Genomic DNA, 20261 nt, shown 5'->3' on the forward strand with positions numbered 1-20261 from the left:
TTCAATATCCTTTCTCCTCGCACAAGATCTAATTAACCTTTAAAGGTCACCTATCATGCTATTCTTAGGCAATAGATATATAATAAATATATTAAGAACATGTCTACGAAGTGTTTTGCTCAAAATACCAAACAGATCACCTATTCTAGCCATGCCTCATATCCCTCTATATCACTTCCTTTTACAAAAGGGCCGATTCTGGGTATAAAGCTTTAAAAACAAAAATATTTGAGAAAAGAAAAAGAAGAGGGGGCGGAGCTTATGCCTGCTCATGCGTGAGATTCTACTGCCGTGATGAAACGCCATATCATGTTCCAAACCACATCAAGGATTATTTCTGAAACAGTATGGAGCTCAAATGCTTTTCTCTTGCGGGTTTAACACAAGGTGAGTTCCTTTTTATATCCGGCTTTTTTACACATGTGCTCTCTCCAGTACAGCTTAGCTCTGAGTGTTAGCGATGCTTGCTAACCTCTTAAGCCCTGAGCCTGTTTTTCAGGTTTCAGGCTCCAAAATGCCACTAACACAGCAAAGACTATATCTTCACTTCTAAAAGGGGTAAATTAATAATCTTTTCTCTCAAAGCAAGGTTACATCTGTGAGTTGGATGTAGTAGTGTCAGAATCAATATAGATGTTTTTATTTGAAAGTAAATTCATATGGAACATAATAAAAACATGTAAATTATAATGTCCGCCTAAAAGAAAACCATTACTTATAGTGAAAACCACCCTTGAATGATGGGTTAGTAGACTAAAAGCTTTAGGAATCCAAACTATAACATATAATAAGTGCCCTGTATCAAGATTGATGCAAAATAAGTGAAATTTGACCTTTTTAGAGAGGTTTAGAAAAATAAAGTCCCGGCGGACACACCTCTGGGTAATTTGGGAACCAGCAGTTCCATTTGACCAAAAACCACTCCTAGCTCCCTTATTACTTATCCCAGCTGCACATCCAACACATCGCTTATGATCGTAAAGACACAGAATCTAACGGTGCCCACCTCAATACTGAAAGATACAAACTCACAACGTTATCAACCAAAACGTAAATCAGAAAAAGTGGCGCTAGGTAGCTACACAATGCTAACATGGCTTACCTTTGTCTTTGTCAGGTCTAAACTGGTCTTCAATGGCATTAAAACGATAACAACGATGATGTAGTTAATCTATAGGTTAATATCCAATGTGGCTGTGTCCCCTTTGAAATGTTCTGATAATCTTTAAGCAATAAAACTGCAATTCCGTTATCTGCTGTCCGCTCTGTGCTCCGTGCGCTCTGGGTCCTGCAATTCCTGCTTCCATACGGTAGTAAACAATAAGTAAAGTCTGCTGCGTAAAGTGCTTACGCCGGCTGGCATCCTTCTTACTTTACGCAGGACCATATCTCTGGAACCCATTGGTCGATTTGGGTGATTTACACCTTTTTCTTAACGATGTATCCAATAGAATCGATGAGCAGTTCCCAAATCCACGTAAACAGAGCTCTCAAGTGTCACGCATTTGGCGTGAGACACACGCATTTCACTCCATTCACACGCTCACATGCCACACCTTGTATTTCTCACGCAGAGAGTTCTTTCCAGGGTACCGCCCACCAAGTTGCGCCGCAATTTTGTAAACAAACTAGGCTTGTTTGAGAAGCTTGCACTCCACTAGCACCCCCCCCACTTTGACATTTGCAATACAGAGGGCTTCATACTCCACTAGCACCCCCCCCCCCCCCCCCCCCGTTGACATTCGCGGTACAGAGGGCTTCATGGGAACTTTGAGGGGAGCCAGAAGTTGGAGTACCAAACACCGCTGCCAAAATCTCACTCTGAACTCTGTTCAAAACTTGAGAGCCCTGCATTACCATTGCGGACGTAATAGAGAAGCAAACAAAGCACATCTCAAAGTACAAGCCTGGACGGCAAAACTTTATACCTGGTATATTGCCATAAATATGATGGTGGATTATCAGCAACATTTCTACATGACACAAAGACATTGGATTAACCTTGAGCGGCGTTTTTATTCCGGTGAACACAACTTTTGATCACAAATCGAAAAAGGTAAGATGTAATTATTGTAATATCTTTGAAACCGGATGTTGTTTACTTTTCTGGCTGATAGCTCTGCAATTTTGGGTCCTACAGTGATGACATTACATGTGTGGAATCTGTGGAGTCTCAGCTTTAATCGGATATCTTGTTTGTGCAGTGACGATAAGTAATAAGGGCATTGCTACCGTGAGTGCTGTGCAAAAGTCCGTTAGCATTAGTTAGCATTTTTTCGCTCCATGCTAATTCAAAGGCTTGGTAGGCTATTACTCTTGTGTTTCTTTTAGCTAAAAATGGTTCATATTGTTAGTTAGCTGAGTTTCTTATCGTTAAAAGGGTATGGAACATTAATAGTTTCATAAATGTTAAGAATCCCTGAGACATAGTCTCGTAAAAAAAATGGTGGGGGGGGTCCACTGTTGGGACCCTCGGGCTTAAGAGGCTAATGTAAACAAAGACCATATTATGTGCAAAACAGTCGGGCATTGTTTCTGATAGCAACTTTCTTATAGTGCCGTGGGTCCGTATTGCCGACATTACGTCATATCGGACACAAATCTGGATCAGCCCTCCAATGTAGCATAAATGTGAACTCTCATTACAGGAACAATACCGGAAACAGACATAGGAAAGATCCTCAGCTTGCTGATTGGATGTTTTAGCCGCAATGCACGTTGGGAAGCCTGTGTTTATGCGATGTGAAATCCGAAAACATTTAAAAAAATAAATAAAAATACTTTATTCCGAGTTTTCTTGCTTTTCTCTTTGGAAGTCATCACATAACTGCATTGTAATATACGGTTCAGCAGCATTAAATATTACACATCTGCCGTAGTTCTTTATTAGAGCGCTGATGAGAAGACTTCTGGACAAACTTGAAGAACTGCCGCCGAAACTGAATACGTGACGTTGATCATAAATATATCAACAATTAAACATTTATTTTCACAAAATACGTCTCCTTGCAGTATCAATAGTAATTCGGCTGACTTTTATATTTGATCCAATTGGTAGATAGGTTATATTTACACCATAACGGTGCACAGCTGATAGAAAAGGACTTAAAGATATTACTGATTTTCTTTGAATATAAGAATATAAATACTGAGCTGAGAGAATAGTCAGGGGATTTGGGTGATGGGAGACACATCTATGGATTCACAATTTCAATAGCTTACCATTAAATGACGGATATATCTTTCTGTCTGTGATGTTTTACAAATCAGATAATAATGTGTAGAAGTAAAACATGAGAAATAGTATAGCAATATCCTGTAAAATTATGTAAAAACATGAATAAAACTACATATCTTCAGATGTTATACATACATAAGTGTCCTACACTAATAATACAACGTTATTATTAGTATGCTGTGTGTACCTTGTGTGCACCGCCTCTTGGTTAAAGCACGTTATTGAATTATTTTTGTTGAATAATGTTCAAGTTTTTCATTCATCGCATAACTACACCGTAGTTGTGTATATGATATGTCAATAAACCTTAGAAAATCTTGAAATCTTGAAAGGGATGTGCAAAATAACAATTATATACAGTTTTTAATTAACTATTAGTAGAGAATAACGATTAATGTATATACTTTATAGAGATCTGCAGATAAATGTTTAATCTTCTCAAGCACCAACAATCAAATATCTCTCCTGATTGTTGGCACTTGACAATCACCTTTCCCTGAATTGTACTCAGGTGTAACTAAAGTCTGCTTTAAGGGTTGTTTATATTTCAAATCATTAATCAGAATTTGCAAAGTAACTAAAATAAATGTAGTGGAGTAAAAATACCAGGTTAACCTCTGAATTGTAGTGGAGTAGAATTACAAAGTAACAATGAGCTGTCATGTGGGTATATATTAATACTGCCCATTATGGATACAAGATATTTTCACCCATTTAGTAATTACACGTTTTAAATTTGTACACACCAATTTGTTTCCTATCGCCTAAACCTCCAGGGCTGTACACAGTTTAATACTGTCAACTTCTAATTTTGGGAAAAACGAAAACGTCTTTTAAAACTACAACTCCCAGTAGAGACGTGCCATAGAGAACATGTTGCGAAACACAATAGCCATAATGTGTAGTTCTGGGGGGACGTTCGAGTCCAGTTTTGAATAGTCTGCCGTGGTTTCGTTCCATTTCAAAGAGCTTGACGCTCGGCGTAACCTTGGCACACTGCCACTCCAACATTAAATCCCGGAGCTTGAAGATTAATCACAGGGTTTGTCAATGGGACTGTAGTCCCAAACAATAGTTGGGGATTATGGGTAGTGTAGTGTCTTCGACCATCCTAAACTCTGAATTTTTTTTCAGATATCATCGCATTAACACTGTGCAACGTGCATTGCGGCTAAAACATCCAATCAGCGGACATGAAAACATTCCCAGTTAAACATGCAAAAACAAATCGCTAAATAAAAAGATAAAACACTGGCATGTAATTTCCGTTAGAATAAATAGAATGGTTTTGAATAATAGATGAGAGTAAAATCTACGTCACTTTACAGCCCCGCCCACTTTTGTGGAAACCAACGCTGTCATTTGAACGGCGATCAAGCCTGAAGCCACAGAGATCTTCTTTTACTGTCCTTTCTTCTTAGAGGGAGTACAGAAACACGTAACTCTGGATTAGTTTTAATGTTTGAGGTGCAATAAACAACACAGCAGCTTTTTGGCATGTTAAAACTAATATTTTTATCCTCGCTCATGAGAGTAACAGCTGGCGAAATTACAGCCTTGTCTACTGATTTTAATTTAACCATGTATCGAGCCCGATTCTCGATTTCAAATTTGAAATCAAGACTATTATCATTATTATAAGCAAGACAATAAATGGCAAAGATATGTAGAAAATAAACGTATTTAAGATACGTTCATAACAAACGTAACGTGGGAGAAAATACGTTTCTAGCTAAACGTAATTGAGAATGCAGTTACCCTGCTTGACAAAATGTTGTTAGGATGTCAAATGTCTTTATCCCTGCACATTTGCTGTTTCCTGGAAGCAGCATTACCACTGTAGATAACATACTTAAAAACATAAAGAAGTTTAAGTAAAAAGGATTAGTTCATGATTTTTCTTTGCAGCACTTTGAAAGCATTTAATTTTTTTCTGATTTCCAAGGTTTTTCACAAATGTACGAGTCAATGATTAAACATTGTTATAAATAACACCTCGAGTCGTAGTTACAAAAGGTTTTGTGTTCAGATAATGTGTAAGTGTTAACCTTACCTCTTCCATTCTGTAGGACTCAAAAACATAAAGGTAGCTGCCTGGTCTGCCTACCAGTCTAGAGAAAAAGGGGTAGATTTAGATATAGATTGGTTCGACATGAACAAAAAAAAAAGGTACAAAATGATACTTTAAAATAGAACATGGTTCCACACCTGCCCCTGAAGAAAGCAATGTAGATGATGGGGGAGAATGCATTGACAAACTTGAGAATGAAGGTCTTGAAGATAAGTCGTTCCTCAAAACTTTTGTCTGTTTTAGGAACCTCTGAAAAATGAAAAGAGGATTTTCTTTTGATGTGTTGCATACAAAATAGCCACATGCCAGAAACATTAATGTCATGGATGTGTTAAGAGAACATTGGGCAGTGGGCATTACGTGGCTGATGCCCAATGCCCAATGGCATCAGGTAACTGACACAGATGTTGTAATACAACTGATTGGTCTAAAACTAAGTTACTTTAATGCCAGGTGAACTTCCTGCGGTCTTGATTCAAAGATCATCACTCTTAAAGGCAATTTGAAACCCAATCAGAAGGTAGCAATCACACACAATAAAACACAACAACAGGAATTGGACAGGGGGCAGCTACAGTATATTTAGAGTTCTTAGAACTGGAGTAACATCCAGTACCTGCTGGGTACATGCACTCTCTTATTCCTCTATACAGTACAACTACTCTTACCAGTATGTTTTTTGCTACCACTGTAGGCTGTTAGGGAGCTGACGTATTCCTGATGCACCTGAAAACCGTAACCCCCAAACATTTGGGCCAAACAGCTGACTTGCCAAAAGACATCAAGTGGTCCTACCATTAAACTTGCCCTAACCAAAATAAAGGCAAGAACGAGTTCCCAAGGCATTCTCAAGAGGCGATCCAGGACTGTCTTCAGTTGTAGTGCAAAAGAGTGATAAAAAATGTTGCCTTTGATTAAAAGTCCCATTTTCCACTGTTTGTCAAAAACATGTGACCTGGTTAAATGCCTACATTTAACCTAACTTACCTAGCACAGTGAGCCATCGGGCCACAGCTCCGTACACCTCGTCCAGTATGAGGATGACCACCAGGTTAATGATGGCTGCAGTGGTTTTAACCGTCAGTTGTGCATGGCTCCGTGTGACCGGATTGGAGCTCATATATAGAGCAGCTTTGGTTGAGATCCGGTAGAGGATCACTCCAAACACAATGGCAAATGTAACACCAATCTGACAATGAAAAGGTTTGCAGGATTACAAACAGAATCCAACTGTGAGGGGATGGAGAAATAACCCTCATCAACCAAGTCGGATTTTCTTACCATTAACAGCATCATGACAATGTTCGTCATGTAGGCTGGGAGGCGGTCTTGACATGTGAGCTTTTCAGTCTAAAAATGAATAAATAAAAAATATATTCACCATTCACCACCATTGTAAAAACAAAAAATATGAACTAACTTGTAACAAAGAAATTTAGAGATGCAAATATGTAGAGCCTACCATATAATTACCTTGTGATGAGATTTCTGATCTTTGCTCAGTGTCTTCTGCATGACCCTTAATTCATATTCAGCCCTAGGGTGATCCTGTGATGGGGACACAAACAGAAATAATGGACAGAAAAAGTGAAATAAGTGGAATACCAGCTGGAAATGTGCCTGGTGTAGAAGAGATTGTCTGACGGAACCATCAGTTCAGAGATCAATGAACCGGTGGACCAAAGTTGTTAAACAGCAGTTCTGCATTTCCTAGCAACTTTTTATTTTATTTTAGATTTGACTATTCAATGTTATTTAATTTAAGTTTATTTTGAGTGTGTGTGTTCGCTACTTTTAGTCTGGCTTGGATAGATTTTCCGAAAGTTTTCGTTGTTTTTTTTAGGATCATGCATAATGTCTCAGTAGTGTGCAGCTACAGTACATATAGAATATGTAAGGACAACTTTGATAGTGAGGGCCATTTCTCAGTCCTCTCTCATTACCAGGCCCGGTTCTACGGGGGTGCATAAGGGTGCATTGCACCCTCAGTTGAGTCGTTATGCACCCTCATTTGAAAAATGTAAAGTGAAATTATAATTATTTTTTAATTAAAAAGGAAAAATATTACATATATAATAATAATAGTAGTAATAATAATAATAATAAGAAGAAGAAGAAGAAGAAGAAGAAGAAGAAGAAGAAGAAGAAGAAGAATATAGTTGAAATAAAATAAATTGTGGTTAAATAACATTGTCTTCTGCATTTATTTGGTCAATTTAAACGGTAAGTAACGTTGTTATGTCAGGTGCGCGTGACCTGTGCCCCTGCGCGTTCGTCATCTAAGGTGCTTACACAGCATTCAATGATGGACATCAGAAAATGGTTAAAACAACCAGCCATTATCGCCAGCAGTAACACTGCATCTACTGCAGGTAATAACAGTTCAGATCATGGGGACACTAACGTCCTCCCGCCGGACTCGCCGGCTTTGCCCGCCTCGCCCACGGAGCAGCCGCAGCCGTCTTCGTTGCCCCAAACAACGCCACCCCTCGGCGGCCCGCAAGTGCCAGAGGACCTCGGCAAAACAGAGCCTGCCCAGGTATATTTAAAAAAGTACCAACTCGCCTGTACAGTGGGGTAAGGCGCTCATTTTGCAGCTCATGGTTTCAAAACAGAGATTGGCTGGAATATTCCTGTAGACATTTCGGTCTTGAAAGGGGAGTGATTTGTAAAATATCCATAAAGAAATAGTAAACCTGCTTACAGTACTGTTTCATATGGGTGTTGAGATGTATCTATAGACCTCTTCATTTTGCTCTCAAATTGCACCAGATTGATGCTAATAACTTCAATATTTAAAAAAAATCTTCCCGGGGGAGCATGCACCCGGACCCCCCTAGAGGAAGTGAGGACCCCCTAGAGAGTGTTAGGTCCACTCCCCACTTATAAAAATAGCACTTTACCACTGCACCCTCTCTAATCTCAGATGCACCCATCAGTTTGTTCTGGAACCGGGCCTGCTCATTACCCAGTTAGTTAACATTAGACCTGGTGGAACAGCTTGGTTGAATCGCATTGGATCTATTAAAATATTTAAGCAAGGTTCATGTTACTCAAAGCAACATTATGTTGTTGCACACTTGGTACTGGCAGTTTTTGTATGTATCTGAATTTCTGGGATTTATGGACCGCTTTAAACATACGTTTGAAATGAATACACTACTATGAAAACATTTTAATGATATTGAGGATGCGGAGGACATTGTCTGAGTAGAGGGGCTATCTGGGGCCACGAAGGGTTCAGTTTGCGGGGCAACAATGGTGACTAAATAAGGGCCTTTCTGCAACTGAAACCTTTCAGGTTATAGAGGGCGTTACACCTTCAACTTAATGGGATCCGGTTCAATTGGACAAGCAGGACAAATAGGGTTGTGTTTTCTTATATATATCTTCTGTAATGTAATATGAGTTATGTTTGAGGGTGTTCTACTCTCTCAAACACCATTAACCCTACCTACAGTTAACAGGTTGCAGATCAATTTTGTTGGCATTTTAATGGAGTCAGAACAGGTAGACGTGCCATTTAACAAGCACAACAATAGAGTGCATACTCAATACCTGAAACAATAGACGTGTGTAATATAAAATACATTTGACATCAAACATTTTGTAAGAAAGTGAAAGCTTTCAGCTAAAAAGTGAACAGAAGACAAAAGGCTTGAGCTGTAAAGTCAGGAAATAATCACAGTGCTGAAAAAGAAGAAAAATAGTCATATTGTAAAAGTTGATAGCAGCAGCTTATGGAACCTGGGAGTTGGATTTTTATTTTTGTTATGAGCTATGTAATAAAACTACAGATATTCTTTTCCCCGAAAATGTGTTATTACTTTGTCAGGGATATATTTGGAGGTAATCCTATTTGTCTTATTTTGTCCATCTGCTGTGGTAGTAAACCGTTTTCTGGCATCCATCCCAGGCTCCATTCAGTGTGACTGTCAGAGAAAGAAGCAACAGTGATTAAATTAGCAAAGCAATATTGATATTAAGCTAACATTAAGTAATTCTTTCTCCGATTTGATGTGTCACCTCTGTAGCGCGATATACAACCACTTAGCTATTAATATTTAATGTTAAAGTAAAATTGCTACAACTAAATAGCTAAGGTAAGGCTATAAACAAGCTACATAAGCATGACTTCTGGTCACCACCACCAGGCTAAAGGCGGCTAATGTTTGTCGTCATGACATTTAGTTGCTAACAAGTGTCTAAATTAGACTACTAAACATCATTACGCCGACACGAGTCCGCCTAACTTAGTGGTGGTGATGCGCAGCCATGTGACCATGATTTTGTTTGTTAATAACCTAGCACTAACTTTTTACTTCTGGCGATTGTATTTAGGCTTCAAAAATCACAAAGTGGTGTTAATATGTGGAGAATGTCCTGCTGAACAACATGTGTTAAATATCATAAATGTACAGTACCAGTCAAAAGTTTGGACACACCTTCTCATTCAATGGTTTTTGTTTATTAGAATTTTGTTCTACTTTGTAGATTAATACTGAAGACATTTAAACTATGAAAGAACACATACGGAATTATGTAGTTAACAAAAAAGTGTTAAAAAAAATCCAGAATATGATTTATATTTTAGATTCTTCAGAGTAGCCCCCTTTTGACTTGATGAAAGCTTTGCACACTCTTGGCTTCTCTCTGTCATTTTCATGAGGTCATCACCTGGAAAGGTTTTCAATTAACACGTGTGCCTTGTCCAAGAGTCAATTTGTGGAATGACTTGCCTTCTGGATGTGTTTGAGACCATCAGTTTTGTTGTGCAGAGGTAGGGTTATCCGCCCCTCCCTACATGCAGATCACGCAGACTGCGTGGGGCCTCATCTTATGCGCAAATGCGGCGGAATTAATCTAATGCACAAATGTGCCGCAATTAGGAGCTCCGCAGTTACCCCGTTGCGAGGCTCCGGCGAACTAACAGTTCACGAGCGTGCTCCACACTAGCACCCCCCCGTCAACGCTCACAACACATAAGGGGGGCCTCATGAAACATCTTTGCGTGGGGCCACACGTTGGCCAGGGGCAGCCCTGGTTTCAATCAGGAGAGACGTGATGTATGAAATACATGTTTATTACAAGGACACATAATATGAAGGAATAGTGATTGACGGATTACAACAAGTGAATAGAATGATGTTTGGCAATTAGGCCCCGGTTTGCAGGATGATCATTCAGGAAGGGAAAACTGCTCCGATGAACCCCCCGGAGTCTAGACACTGGTGGTGGTGATAAGTAGTTGCCAGGGCCGGCCCTAGACTTTTGGGGGTCCTAAGCGAGCTTTGGCTTGGGGGCCCCCCTCACTCTAGCGCGCTCTCACTACACACAACACGGAACCAACTTTTGTCTTATGATGTTAGCATGGTCACACATTTTTTTTTTTAAATAATGAAGTTAAAAGCATCAATCTGGTGCACTTTGAGAGCAAAATTAAGAGATCTATGGATACATTTCTCAACATCCATATGAAACAGAACTGTAAACAGATTTTATTTTTCTTATATTTTACAAATCACTCCCCTTTCAAACTGTATTCTTGTTTTGTCATATAGTATTTCACAACTGTTTTTCATTTATTCTCTCTGGCTGTCCATCTCATAATGTTCACATAGAAACTAGCTGTCAATAGGAATATCATTCAGAAGAATTATAATTTCATGTAAAAATCTGTCACAAAAAGAGGTTGCACATTTAAATTCAGGTGTTGTTATGGCAATGTCAGTGGCCAAACAGCAACATTTACGACTGCAAATATGTTCAAACATGCTGTCGACACGTAAAGCAGTGGCATGCCACCATGTCAGCTGACCTTTTCTCAGAAATACTGTCACATAACATAATTTCATTGCTAGGTTGATGCTTAGCTAAGCTAACTATGAAACGCTGTAACTGACAGAACTAAGTATCAACTGTGTACTGTAAGGTAGCTTCTAGCTTCATCGAACAGTAAGTCAACATTTTCCAGAGAGCTTTCTTTGAAATCACCAGGTAACGCTAAAACACATTACATTTAGATTGTATGACTAAGTGTTTATTTAATATATCTGGCAAGCTATAGCTACTTGCTAAAGGTTTAGCTTACCCCCGCGATTCAAAGTAACTTCAACGTAGCTGTAATTTATGCTTTGCTTACATGTTCGCATATCTTGGAAGTTTACTGACATTTACATACCATTTACCTTTCTCAAGTGGTGGCTCTGGGGTTGTTGTGTGAGCCACAACTTGAGAATTGTCGTCTTTTTTAAGAAAAGATGTTCTTATGTCCATCTTTGAGTCCGACTGGCAGTTCAAACATTGTCACAGCTCACAGGATAGGTACCTGTCAGCCAATAAGACAGATGTGTATTTCCATTCAACTCTCTGGTTGGTCTAGTGTCTTGCCTCTGTTGCATTCACTGAACACGGGAAATTACAATTCTGCCGTCCTCTCTAGTGTCATGATGAGGTTCAGGTAAAGCATGGTGGATGTATTATATGATTGACTCAATAATATAACACATGACTTTGAGAGTAGGCAATCTAGGCATATTAACACAATTAATGAAACATACTTATCACGGCGACGGTGTACTGAGATTATTATAATCTTTTTCATTTATTTATTTTTTGCTAGGGGGCCCCTAGTGGCTGCGGGGCCCTAAGCGGCCGCTTATGTCGCTTAATGGGTCGGGCCGGCTCTGAGTAGTTCGGTCCGATCTGAAGGGAGAAGGTTTTAGCTTGGCCCTGTATTAGGAGACAGGAGGCGAAGGGGTGGAGGAGGGTTGCGCGTTGACACCTGAAATGACAACTGACGGAGAGGGAAGAGCAAATTTAAAGGGGTTAGCGGTAGCGATGATTGGCTAGCCGGGGAGTAACACCCCTGATCACTTAATGAGAGAGGAGAGAGTATTGAAGTGACGTGTAACACCAGAGGATATTGGTCTTCCTGATTGAACTTGCACTGAGCTACATTAGTGCACAGCGGAAAGCCCTATTTGACTACTGTTGTAATCCATATTATGGCAAGAACCACTCGACTCAGTAAAGAGAAACGACCGTCCATCATCAATTTAAGAAATGAAGGCCAGACGATCCAGACAGTGGAAATCTGTGCTTTGGTCTGATGAGTCCAAATTGAGATTTTTGGTTCCAACTTCTGTGTCTTTGTGAGACGCAGAGAAGGTGAGCGGATGGTTTCTGCATGTGTGGTTCCCACCTTGAAGCATGGAGAAGGAAGTGTGATGGTGAAGCATGGAGGAAGAAGTGTGAGGGTGGGGGGGCTTTGCTGGTGTCACTGTTGGTGATTTATTCAGAATTCAAGGCACACATAACCCGCATGGCTACCACAGCATTCTGCAGTAGCCAGCAAAGTATAAATCATATCTGGATTTTTTAAACACTTTTTTGTTTTCTAGATAATTCCATGTCTTCTTTTATAGTTTTGATGTATTCATAAATCTATGTAGAAGAAAAAAAGAAAAAAAAATTTGAATGAGAAGGTGTGTCCAAACTTTTGACTGGAAGTGTATATTTGCCACAGAGCATACTTTCTACAATATATTGAAATCCAATGGAAAAATCCCATTGCATTTTGTCGAGGTAGCCCTTTGCGATGCTAACTTCCGGATTAGCCTACAGAAATACGTTATCACTGCACCACTCTATTTTGACCACCTGTCCTATAAGCAATTCGCTTACATTTGGCATTTGGTGTTTTTTTAGAAGGCTTCATTCATTCATTTAAAGGATTTAGTTTTTTCGTGACAGAAGCAATTCTGGTACTATCTGGCCTCACTCACATCAAGCTAATATCAACGGCAGCCATGCTACTAACTATATCGGCAACAAGAAGTTGTCTTTGTTAAAGCACGTTTTGTAACATGAACTATACTGATGGATAAACCTAAAATGTATTGCACACCATGTATGTTGCCAATACCATTTATATTAACACATGTCATTGATGTGTTTTGAAGAGGTTTGCAGCAGCAGCAGCAGCAGCAGCAGCAGCAGCAGCAGCAGCAGCAGCAGCACAGCAGCAGCAGCAGCAGCAGAAAGGCCACAAGAGGAACGAAAGGAGTTTATCTAGAAATAGGAATTTATCCAAACCTTGAGAGCTTCCTGTGAAAGAGAGAGGAGAGTGGACACGGAAATGGGGGGTGTTAGTAACAACATCAAGGATGACCGATAACAGAGTAAAAAGGATAACAAAATGAATAGTGAGCTAGATGGCTTTTGCCCTACTGTGGTTGCTGAAAAGTGTTCCCTGAATGATTCCGTGATCATTTTTCTTTTTGCTAGGCAGTCAGAGGGCTGCAGGCTAGTCAAATACATTTGGGAGGAAAGACAAAAGTTGTTTAAGCAAACTTTTTCTAGAGAACATTAATGCAGACTTTGACAGATTTGCTCAAAATCTATTAATGTAAAACCTGGACTACCTGGAGCAGAATGCCACAGACAGATGATCCAATAATAAAACCATACAAAAAAAATCACTTCATGTTTTGAAAAACTAAAAAGGATTGGGAATATTAATTCACATATCTGTAACTTCTTAAAAACCCGCCCTTTTACTTTTTTTGTTATGGTTTCATTGTGGCATTTCAGAACTTTAATCTTGAATATTATAGAGCAGGGGTCAGCAAGTAAGTTTGGCCTTGGGTCAAAACATTTCTGAGCCACTAGATGGGGGGCAGGAACATAATCAAAGGCTAATTTAAGTAATTGATTGTTAAAATCGCGGCAGTTATTATCCAGTGGAAAGTCCTTACCTACTGGCCCAGTTAAATCAAAGTGGTTGATTATTTTTGGCTTGGCAGTGTAGTTTTACACACCGTCTTATTTGACTTTCTCAGGACTGTAAACTGTTTTTTGGGGGCAGACCCCCACAAAGAAAAAAATATACACAAGGTCATCATCTTAACAGTTTATTATGCTCATCGAGTCATCCGTGAGCAGAGCATTAAGTTGGCATGCCTATAACAGCTAAATGCAGCGATTACCATCTTGTTCAGCAAAACGCCTCACAAACGTATTGATCCAAAGCTTTAGTGCATTTTGATTCAATGCTGAGTACAGCCGAACTTGACTCTCTTCTCTGTCACCGTCCCATTCAAATGAAATCGCCGCCAATCACATTTCCATGCTCGCGCGAGGGCCGGGGGAGGGGTTACAAGGATCGAGTCTTGTGCTGCATTCACTTGCACTCGGACATGAGGGATTTTCTCTCATAAATGTCTGATGAGCCAAAACTTTTCTTTCAAAACAAAGCTAATTTTCCGGGCCAAATATTATTGCAGGCGGACCAACAATGGCCCATGGGCCGCCTGTTGCCGACCCATGTTATAGGGGAACCATCTTCAAATGTGTCCTAATTTGTATTGCATACAGTAAAAACATATGTTTAGTGCAGCAGAAGTGGTTCTACATACATGTTTAGCTCATCTCTTCCTTTTCTATGTTATGGTATGTGGGCCCCACTCACCTCCTCATCTTCAAACCCTGTCAGGTCCCACTCATAGTTCAGTCTCATCTGCCTCCTCTTCCAATGCTCCATGAACATGGCAGCTGAACCAGACATAACATAATTAGTTAAATAAACACAGGAACTCAGACACAGAAATTAATAACACTTCAAATATACCTCAAATTAAAACCTTGGTAAGTGTGCGACTATGTGCATTAATCAGCAGTGGTGATAGCACTTTAGCTATTGGTCTGACGAAGATTTCATCTTAAATTAAGGCCAATATTTCTGGAGCTTCAGAAAGCAGTACTGTGGATATCCTTGTTGAGATTTCCTCCACATCCGCCAGCTATAGTTTACAATCTGATTAGCAACTTTGATGTCATGGGACGACATAACGACATGTTACATCAAGTTGTTTCACAGGTATCCAGTTCACACGGCATTCCATTTGTGGCCAATGCGTCAGTCTCACCAATGTTCCTCTCCAAATGGGTTGTTTACCTGCATGCAACTAAAGCATGCTCAATGGTGGTACTCCAATATCAAACGTAAACCACACCAAAATCTTGGGGTTATGTGTCAAGACCATGTAGATCAGTGGTTCTCAACTGGTGGGTCGTGACCCAAAAGTGGGTCACGGACCCGTTTCGAGTGGGTCGCGGATGTGTGAGTGAAGAACAAAAAGTCGTAGTTACAAAAGGTTTTGTGTTCAGGTTTTTTGGGGAAAAAGTCAAACTTTTCTTTTGAAGGCCCGATTTTCTAACGCTGTGCATGCAGTCGGCGTTGGACTGGAAGTAACGGAGACCATAAACAGTTTTGAAAACTTCTGTCACGTAGTGATCATCTTCTCAATAAAATGTCTTTGCTAAGGTTTTTTCGAGTCTTTTGGCCAATCAGAATCAAGATTGTTGCCGGAAGTCCCCACGGAGAATAACTTTGCGGTAGAACTCTTCTTTATACATCCATGGGTACAACTTCAGATAAAAATGAACACATAATGCAATATGACCCCCGGTTTGATGATTGACAGGTCACAGAACAATGGGAGCTATCTACCCTTTCCCACAATTTAAAGTAAGTCACACAGACTATCTCCTCTTTACTCTTCTCGCAGCAAGATGTCAGAACGAATTGAAAAACAAACTATGGCATAAAATATTATTAATATGTCGGGTAGTAATAGATTTATTTATTTTCTTATCAGAGTGTACCAGAATGCATAGTTTATGTTAGTATTTTCAAAAAATCCCCCCAGACCCCCCTGCTGGGGTTGGGTTTTCAGCATGTGTGTCTTTTTTATATAGTTCAGCTTTGATTCCATCATCTCATTAAACCTTTTTTTTAAAAAGCATACTTTAGTTCTGTCAACGGATATATCCACTATACTTCACTTGTATTAATATTGTATGCTGAAAAGCATATATATTACAGCAGGTTTTTTTGTTGAATAGATTTGAGTGCTTCAAAATGTTGGGTCGCGATGTATTGACCAAGTAAAAAGTGGGTCCGAGACCTGACCAGTTGAGAACCACTGATTTTGATGATAAAAAACATATAAATCTACAATTACTTTGTATCTTAAGCCTAACTACTGCCCGACTGTCATGGTGTACTGGCGATGAGCCATTGAAAAATATACAACCAACATTTCTGCTGGCAAAATCAACATGACAACAATGAGAGGCCTGCTTTCTGTCCGATATATACCAATTTGCACTATTACAGAACATTTCAAGTCTTCCGACGCTGTCAGGTAATTGCATTTAGCATAAATTGCTCAAATTGAAAGCTTGAAAGGTGTAGTAACAGTAATAAATGGAGATGGGGTTTAATGAAGGGTTAAACTGCACCTGAAACGACAGCCTCAAAGATGACCGCAAAGATAAAACAGGACATATTCATGAAGTTGACAGTGTTTTCATGTGTGCTTTTTTAAAGTGAGCAGGTGTGTGTTCATTCACCCCACAGAGCCATGAAGATAGAGAAGAAGACGGTGGCGGGGTTGTCGAACAGGTGGCTGGCCCGGGCCGTCCCACAGGCCGTGCTGAGCTTCCAGTAGCTGCACACTTTGTCACACAGTGGGCACATGGTGATGTTGTTCTTCGGGTGGCAGATCTCCATGCTGGAAAACAACACACAAACACACGCACACAGAAATACACGCGCACACACACAGAGGGTCAGAGGTTCGATCCCCAGTCCCTGTGTAACAATTGTAAATATGCAGTGGTGTTTAGTGTTAAATATTTCTTTGTAAATCATTTGGTCACAAATTCTGTGTTTTGTATTTAATAATTCTGTGTTCTTCATTTATTAAACGTTAAATACCTGACTAAGTCGGAAATGAGTGGTCGGAACCTCCAAAATTCAGTCACTGTACTCAGAAGATTCTTTTTTGTGGGGACTTCCTCCCCGCTTCATATTGTGTCCCTAACGTTTTCCTCTTCCCTTTTTTGTGAATGTGTTCCACGTGAGAGGAGTCAGTGTGAGGGAAAACCAATTAATAAAGACTGATTTGTTGTATATCTGTTGTCAGTCAGTGAATAAACGGAGATCGGCTAAACTGTATACTGACTTAGGTCTCATCCTTCAACGAAAGATACACAACGCAGACACCGCTAATCGACACCGGTTACACCTGTAGTCAACATGTCAACATGTCCTTACGCAAGATCCTGAACTCCAAATGGCTCCCGTAAGGATGTCTACGCTATTGGAATGTATGGAGGTTGCTTTGGTTAAAACCGTCAGCCAAATGTCATGTAATGTAATAAAAAAAATAGGAAGAAAAATCCGACAGGCAGCAGGTCTGGTTTGTCTCTCTGAGTGGTTAAGTGTACGGGTGAGACATTAACACTTGTCCTGAGTGTGAGGTGTGAGTCCGCAGTGAGTGTGTGCCGGCAGCGTGTCATAATATCCTGTGGATGATGAGGAGCAGGATCAGGAAGCGCAGGAGGCCGTGTTTCCCGCCTCATTAATCAAACCATTTCCTTTATCTCCATAATTTATGTTTTCACATTTACCTTCTTCACCTCCTACCCTGTAGTTCACACAATTACATTAGCACATTTGGTTGCCCATTAGTCCTAATATTACCTCAAATAGAAGTCATGATGAATTCAATAAGTGTCAAGATGATTTAAAATGTCAAATGTTCAAACCTTTGCAAATGTGTTTTATAAGACTCTTAAACATTATGCCTCTGACCCACTCCTATGGGAGGTTGAGAGCATTTTAAAAAGTTCCTTAACCTGATTGCATCTAAATAATCAAAACAATTCCAAATATATATCGTTTTTGAGTGGTTGTGAGTTGTGCATGCTAGTTCCTGACTCCTAAGAAGTCAAAGCCTAAATTCAGTCAGGGCAAGCTTTACATTCACTCCTCAGTGGCATCCGATTGTCTGATTAAGGGCGTCCATTCTTGCCAATCTACATTTTGCCACGATCTCCATCAGCCAATCATTGTGCTGCTGTGACACTTTGAATCTGTTCTCCTCTCTACTGCAGTCAGCTTTAATTGCAGGTGTTCCTCCACCCCATACAGCACCCTTTCACTCATCTCATCATCAAATCCAGATGTTCTGCATGCTCTTCATCCCATCAACATCACCACCAGTGTTTAGACCAGGGGGGGTTCTATTCTACGCTTACGGCTGCACACACAGCACTCATAGCCCCCCGTTCATTTAGCTTCACCTTCCTCCCTGTATTGTTACAGAAAGTCAATATGCTCTGTTGTTTTTCACCCTGAAATAGTACGAATACTCTTGTATTTACATTTACGTCTGAGTAAATCAATAAGGTCTAAAAATGTTATCAGTGGGTTTTGGAGCCGTTGTTAGGTGTATTTGTCTGAATGTAATGTTATATTTTCTGCAGAACATTGGATCTCATGGTATTCAAAGTAAGATTTTGTCACAAATAAGAGGATTGACAAGAACAAGGGATCGATTAATAAAATCAAGAAATGTCTATACGAGTCAAAATAAGTTCAATTTAAATTGAAGTGTGTGTGTGTGTGTGTGTGTGTGTGTGTGTGTGTGTGTGTGTGTGTGTGTGTGTGTGTGTGTGTGTGTGTGTGTGTGTGTGTGTGTGTGTGTGTGTGTGTGTGTGTGTGTGTGTGTGTGTGTGTGTGTGTGTGTGTGTGTGTGTGTGTGTGTTTACCTTGGTAAATTGTCATCGACTGTTGCACAACCATACAGAAACACAATGACTCCCACCAGAGAGGCGGGAATCAGCATCTGGGTATAGAGACCCAACCAGGCGAAGTACAGACCAATCTTCTCGCCAAAATACTTCCTAAACAACACAAAGAAAAGAAAATCATTCAGAAAATACTGCCATGACGATTTGGGGATATAGGAACCTGAACTGTACTTACGTACTTGACCAGGGTTAGCACATTCCATAGTAATACAATGCAAGCCAGGGACATGGGGGGGGGGGGGGAGGGCCACCAGTATACTCTAATAAATATGTGTGTAAATCTGGCTCCGATACGGGCCTGTGCCTTCACATCCACTGACCTCATCACACGCCACTGGTAAGCAGGGATTCGTGACAAAAACAGCCCTGCACTCAAACAGCCGGGGGCTTTATTGGGCCGTGTTGTTGTACTAATGAGACGATAAACTCTGATATAGGAAGTCCAACTAGAGATATGCAAAGCTGTGACACAACCTCAAACCAGTCAGTTCTTTTGATGCAGAAGGTATTTCTGAGAACCACTTAATAATACCTCTCTTTTTTCAAATAAATAAATCACTAAACCCATAAATCATTACCACAATAACAAAAGATGTGCAACAAATTCAACACTCTTTGATGTTTTCAATTTCCGAGGTGCTTTGACCTTCTTATTTAAATCCCTGTGCAGGATTATAACAGTTCTGAACTTGGATCAATCCTCTGGCAGTATAAAGGATTACACTGTTATTTATAATCCTGGGTATGTAATATAGTGTATGATGTAAAGTACAAATCTATGAGCCTGAATCCTAAATCCTTCAAAATAAAAGCCCAAGCTGAAGAACAGGAAGGGGATTTTGATAGAAGAGCTGTTACCATACGGGAATGTTGGAACTAAATGATATTACTAAACGCTAAGTGTCCTTACCGCACAAGTCCGATGGGCTGGTACTTGAAGAACACACTGTAGTTTGCCCACTCTTCATACAAAAGCTGAGGAAGACAATCAACAGTGTTTTGTTGCATTATTTGGTACAGTTTTAATCATGCATTTAATCTTTCTAATTCTACTTCTAATTTAATACAACGCAATTGCTGTTTACTTCACAGTGAACTGTCACCATGCTAGTTAGCTTAGCCCCTTGATGTACATTTCAGGCAACAAAATGAGCTAGAAGAGCCTCCATCGTCACGGGTAAAGGTGGAGGTAATAGATGAAACCTGTTTTTAACAACATTAAATTGTACAGTTGAGTCTAATGATTTTTTTCTATATAATTATAAATATGAAGTAAATGCATTTGGT

At 39.9% G+C, this 20261-nt stretch overlaps 1 protein-coding gene across 3 annotated transcripts in view; it reads right to left on the reverse strand.

The window, feature by feature from the left end:
* The window catches only part of LOC307040629 (anoctamin-1-like), a 72512-nt gene that overhangs the window by 24114 nt on the left and 28137 nt on the right, over positions 1–20261 (reverse strand). For 2 of the 3 annotated variants that reach the window (XM_079683653.1, XM_079683655.1), the window contains exons 9-18: positions 19885–19949; positions 18933–19067; positions 16728–16888; positions 14782–14864; positions 13407–13418; positions 6783–6857; positions 6591–6659; positions 6297–6498; positions 5447–5558; positions 5292–5349 (exon numbers count right to left, since the gene is read on the reverse strand). In XM_079683653.1, the coding sequence (XP_079539779.1) occupies positions 5292–5349; positions 5447–5558; positions 6297–6498; positions 6591–6659; positions 6783–6857; positions 13407–13418; positions 14782–14864; positions 16728–16888; positions 18933–19067; positions 19885–19949 (972 nt within the window). The remainder of the gene's footprint in view (positions 1–5291; positions 5350–5446; positions 5559–6296; positions 6499–6590; positions 6660–6782; positions 6858–13406; positions 13419–14781; positions 14865–16727; positions 16889–18932; positions 19068–19884; positions 19950–20261) is intronic. The other variant, XM_079683654.1, reaches the window with a different exon arrangement.

The sequence above is a fragment of the Notothenia rossii genome (assembly GCF_949606895.1).
Source record: "Notothenia rossii genome assembly, chromosome: 5".
Lineage (NCBI taxonomy): Eukaryota > Metazoa > Chordata > Actinopteri > Perciformes > Nototheniidae > Notothenia > Notothenia rossii.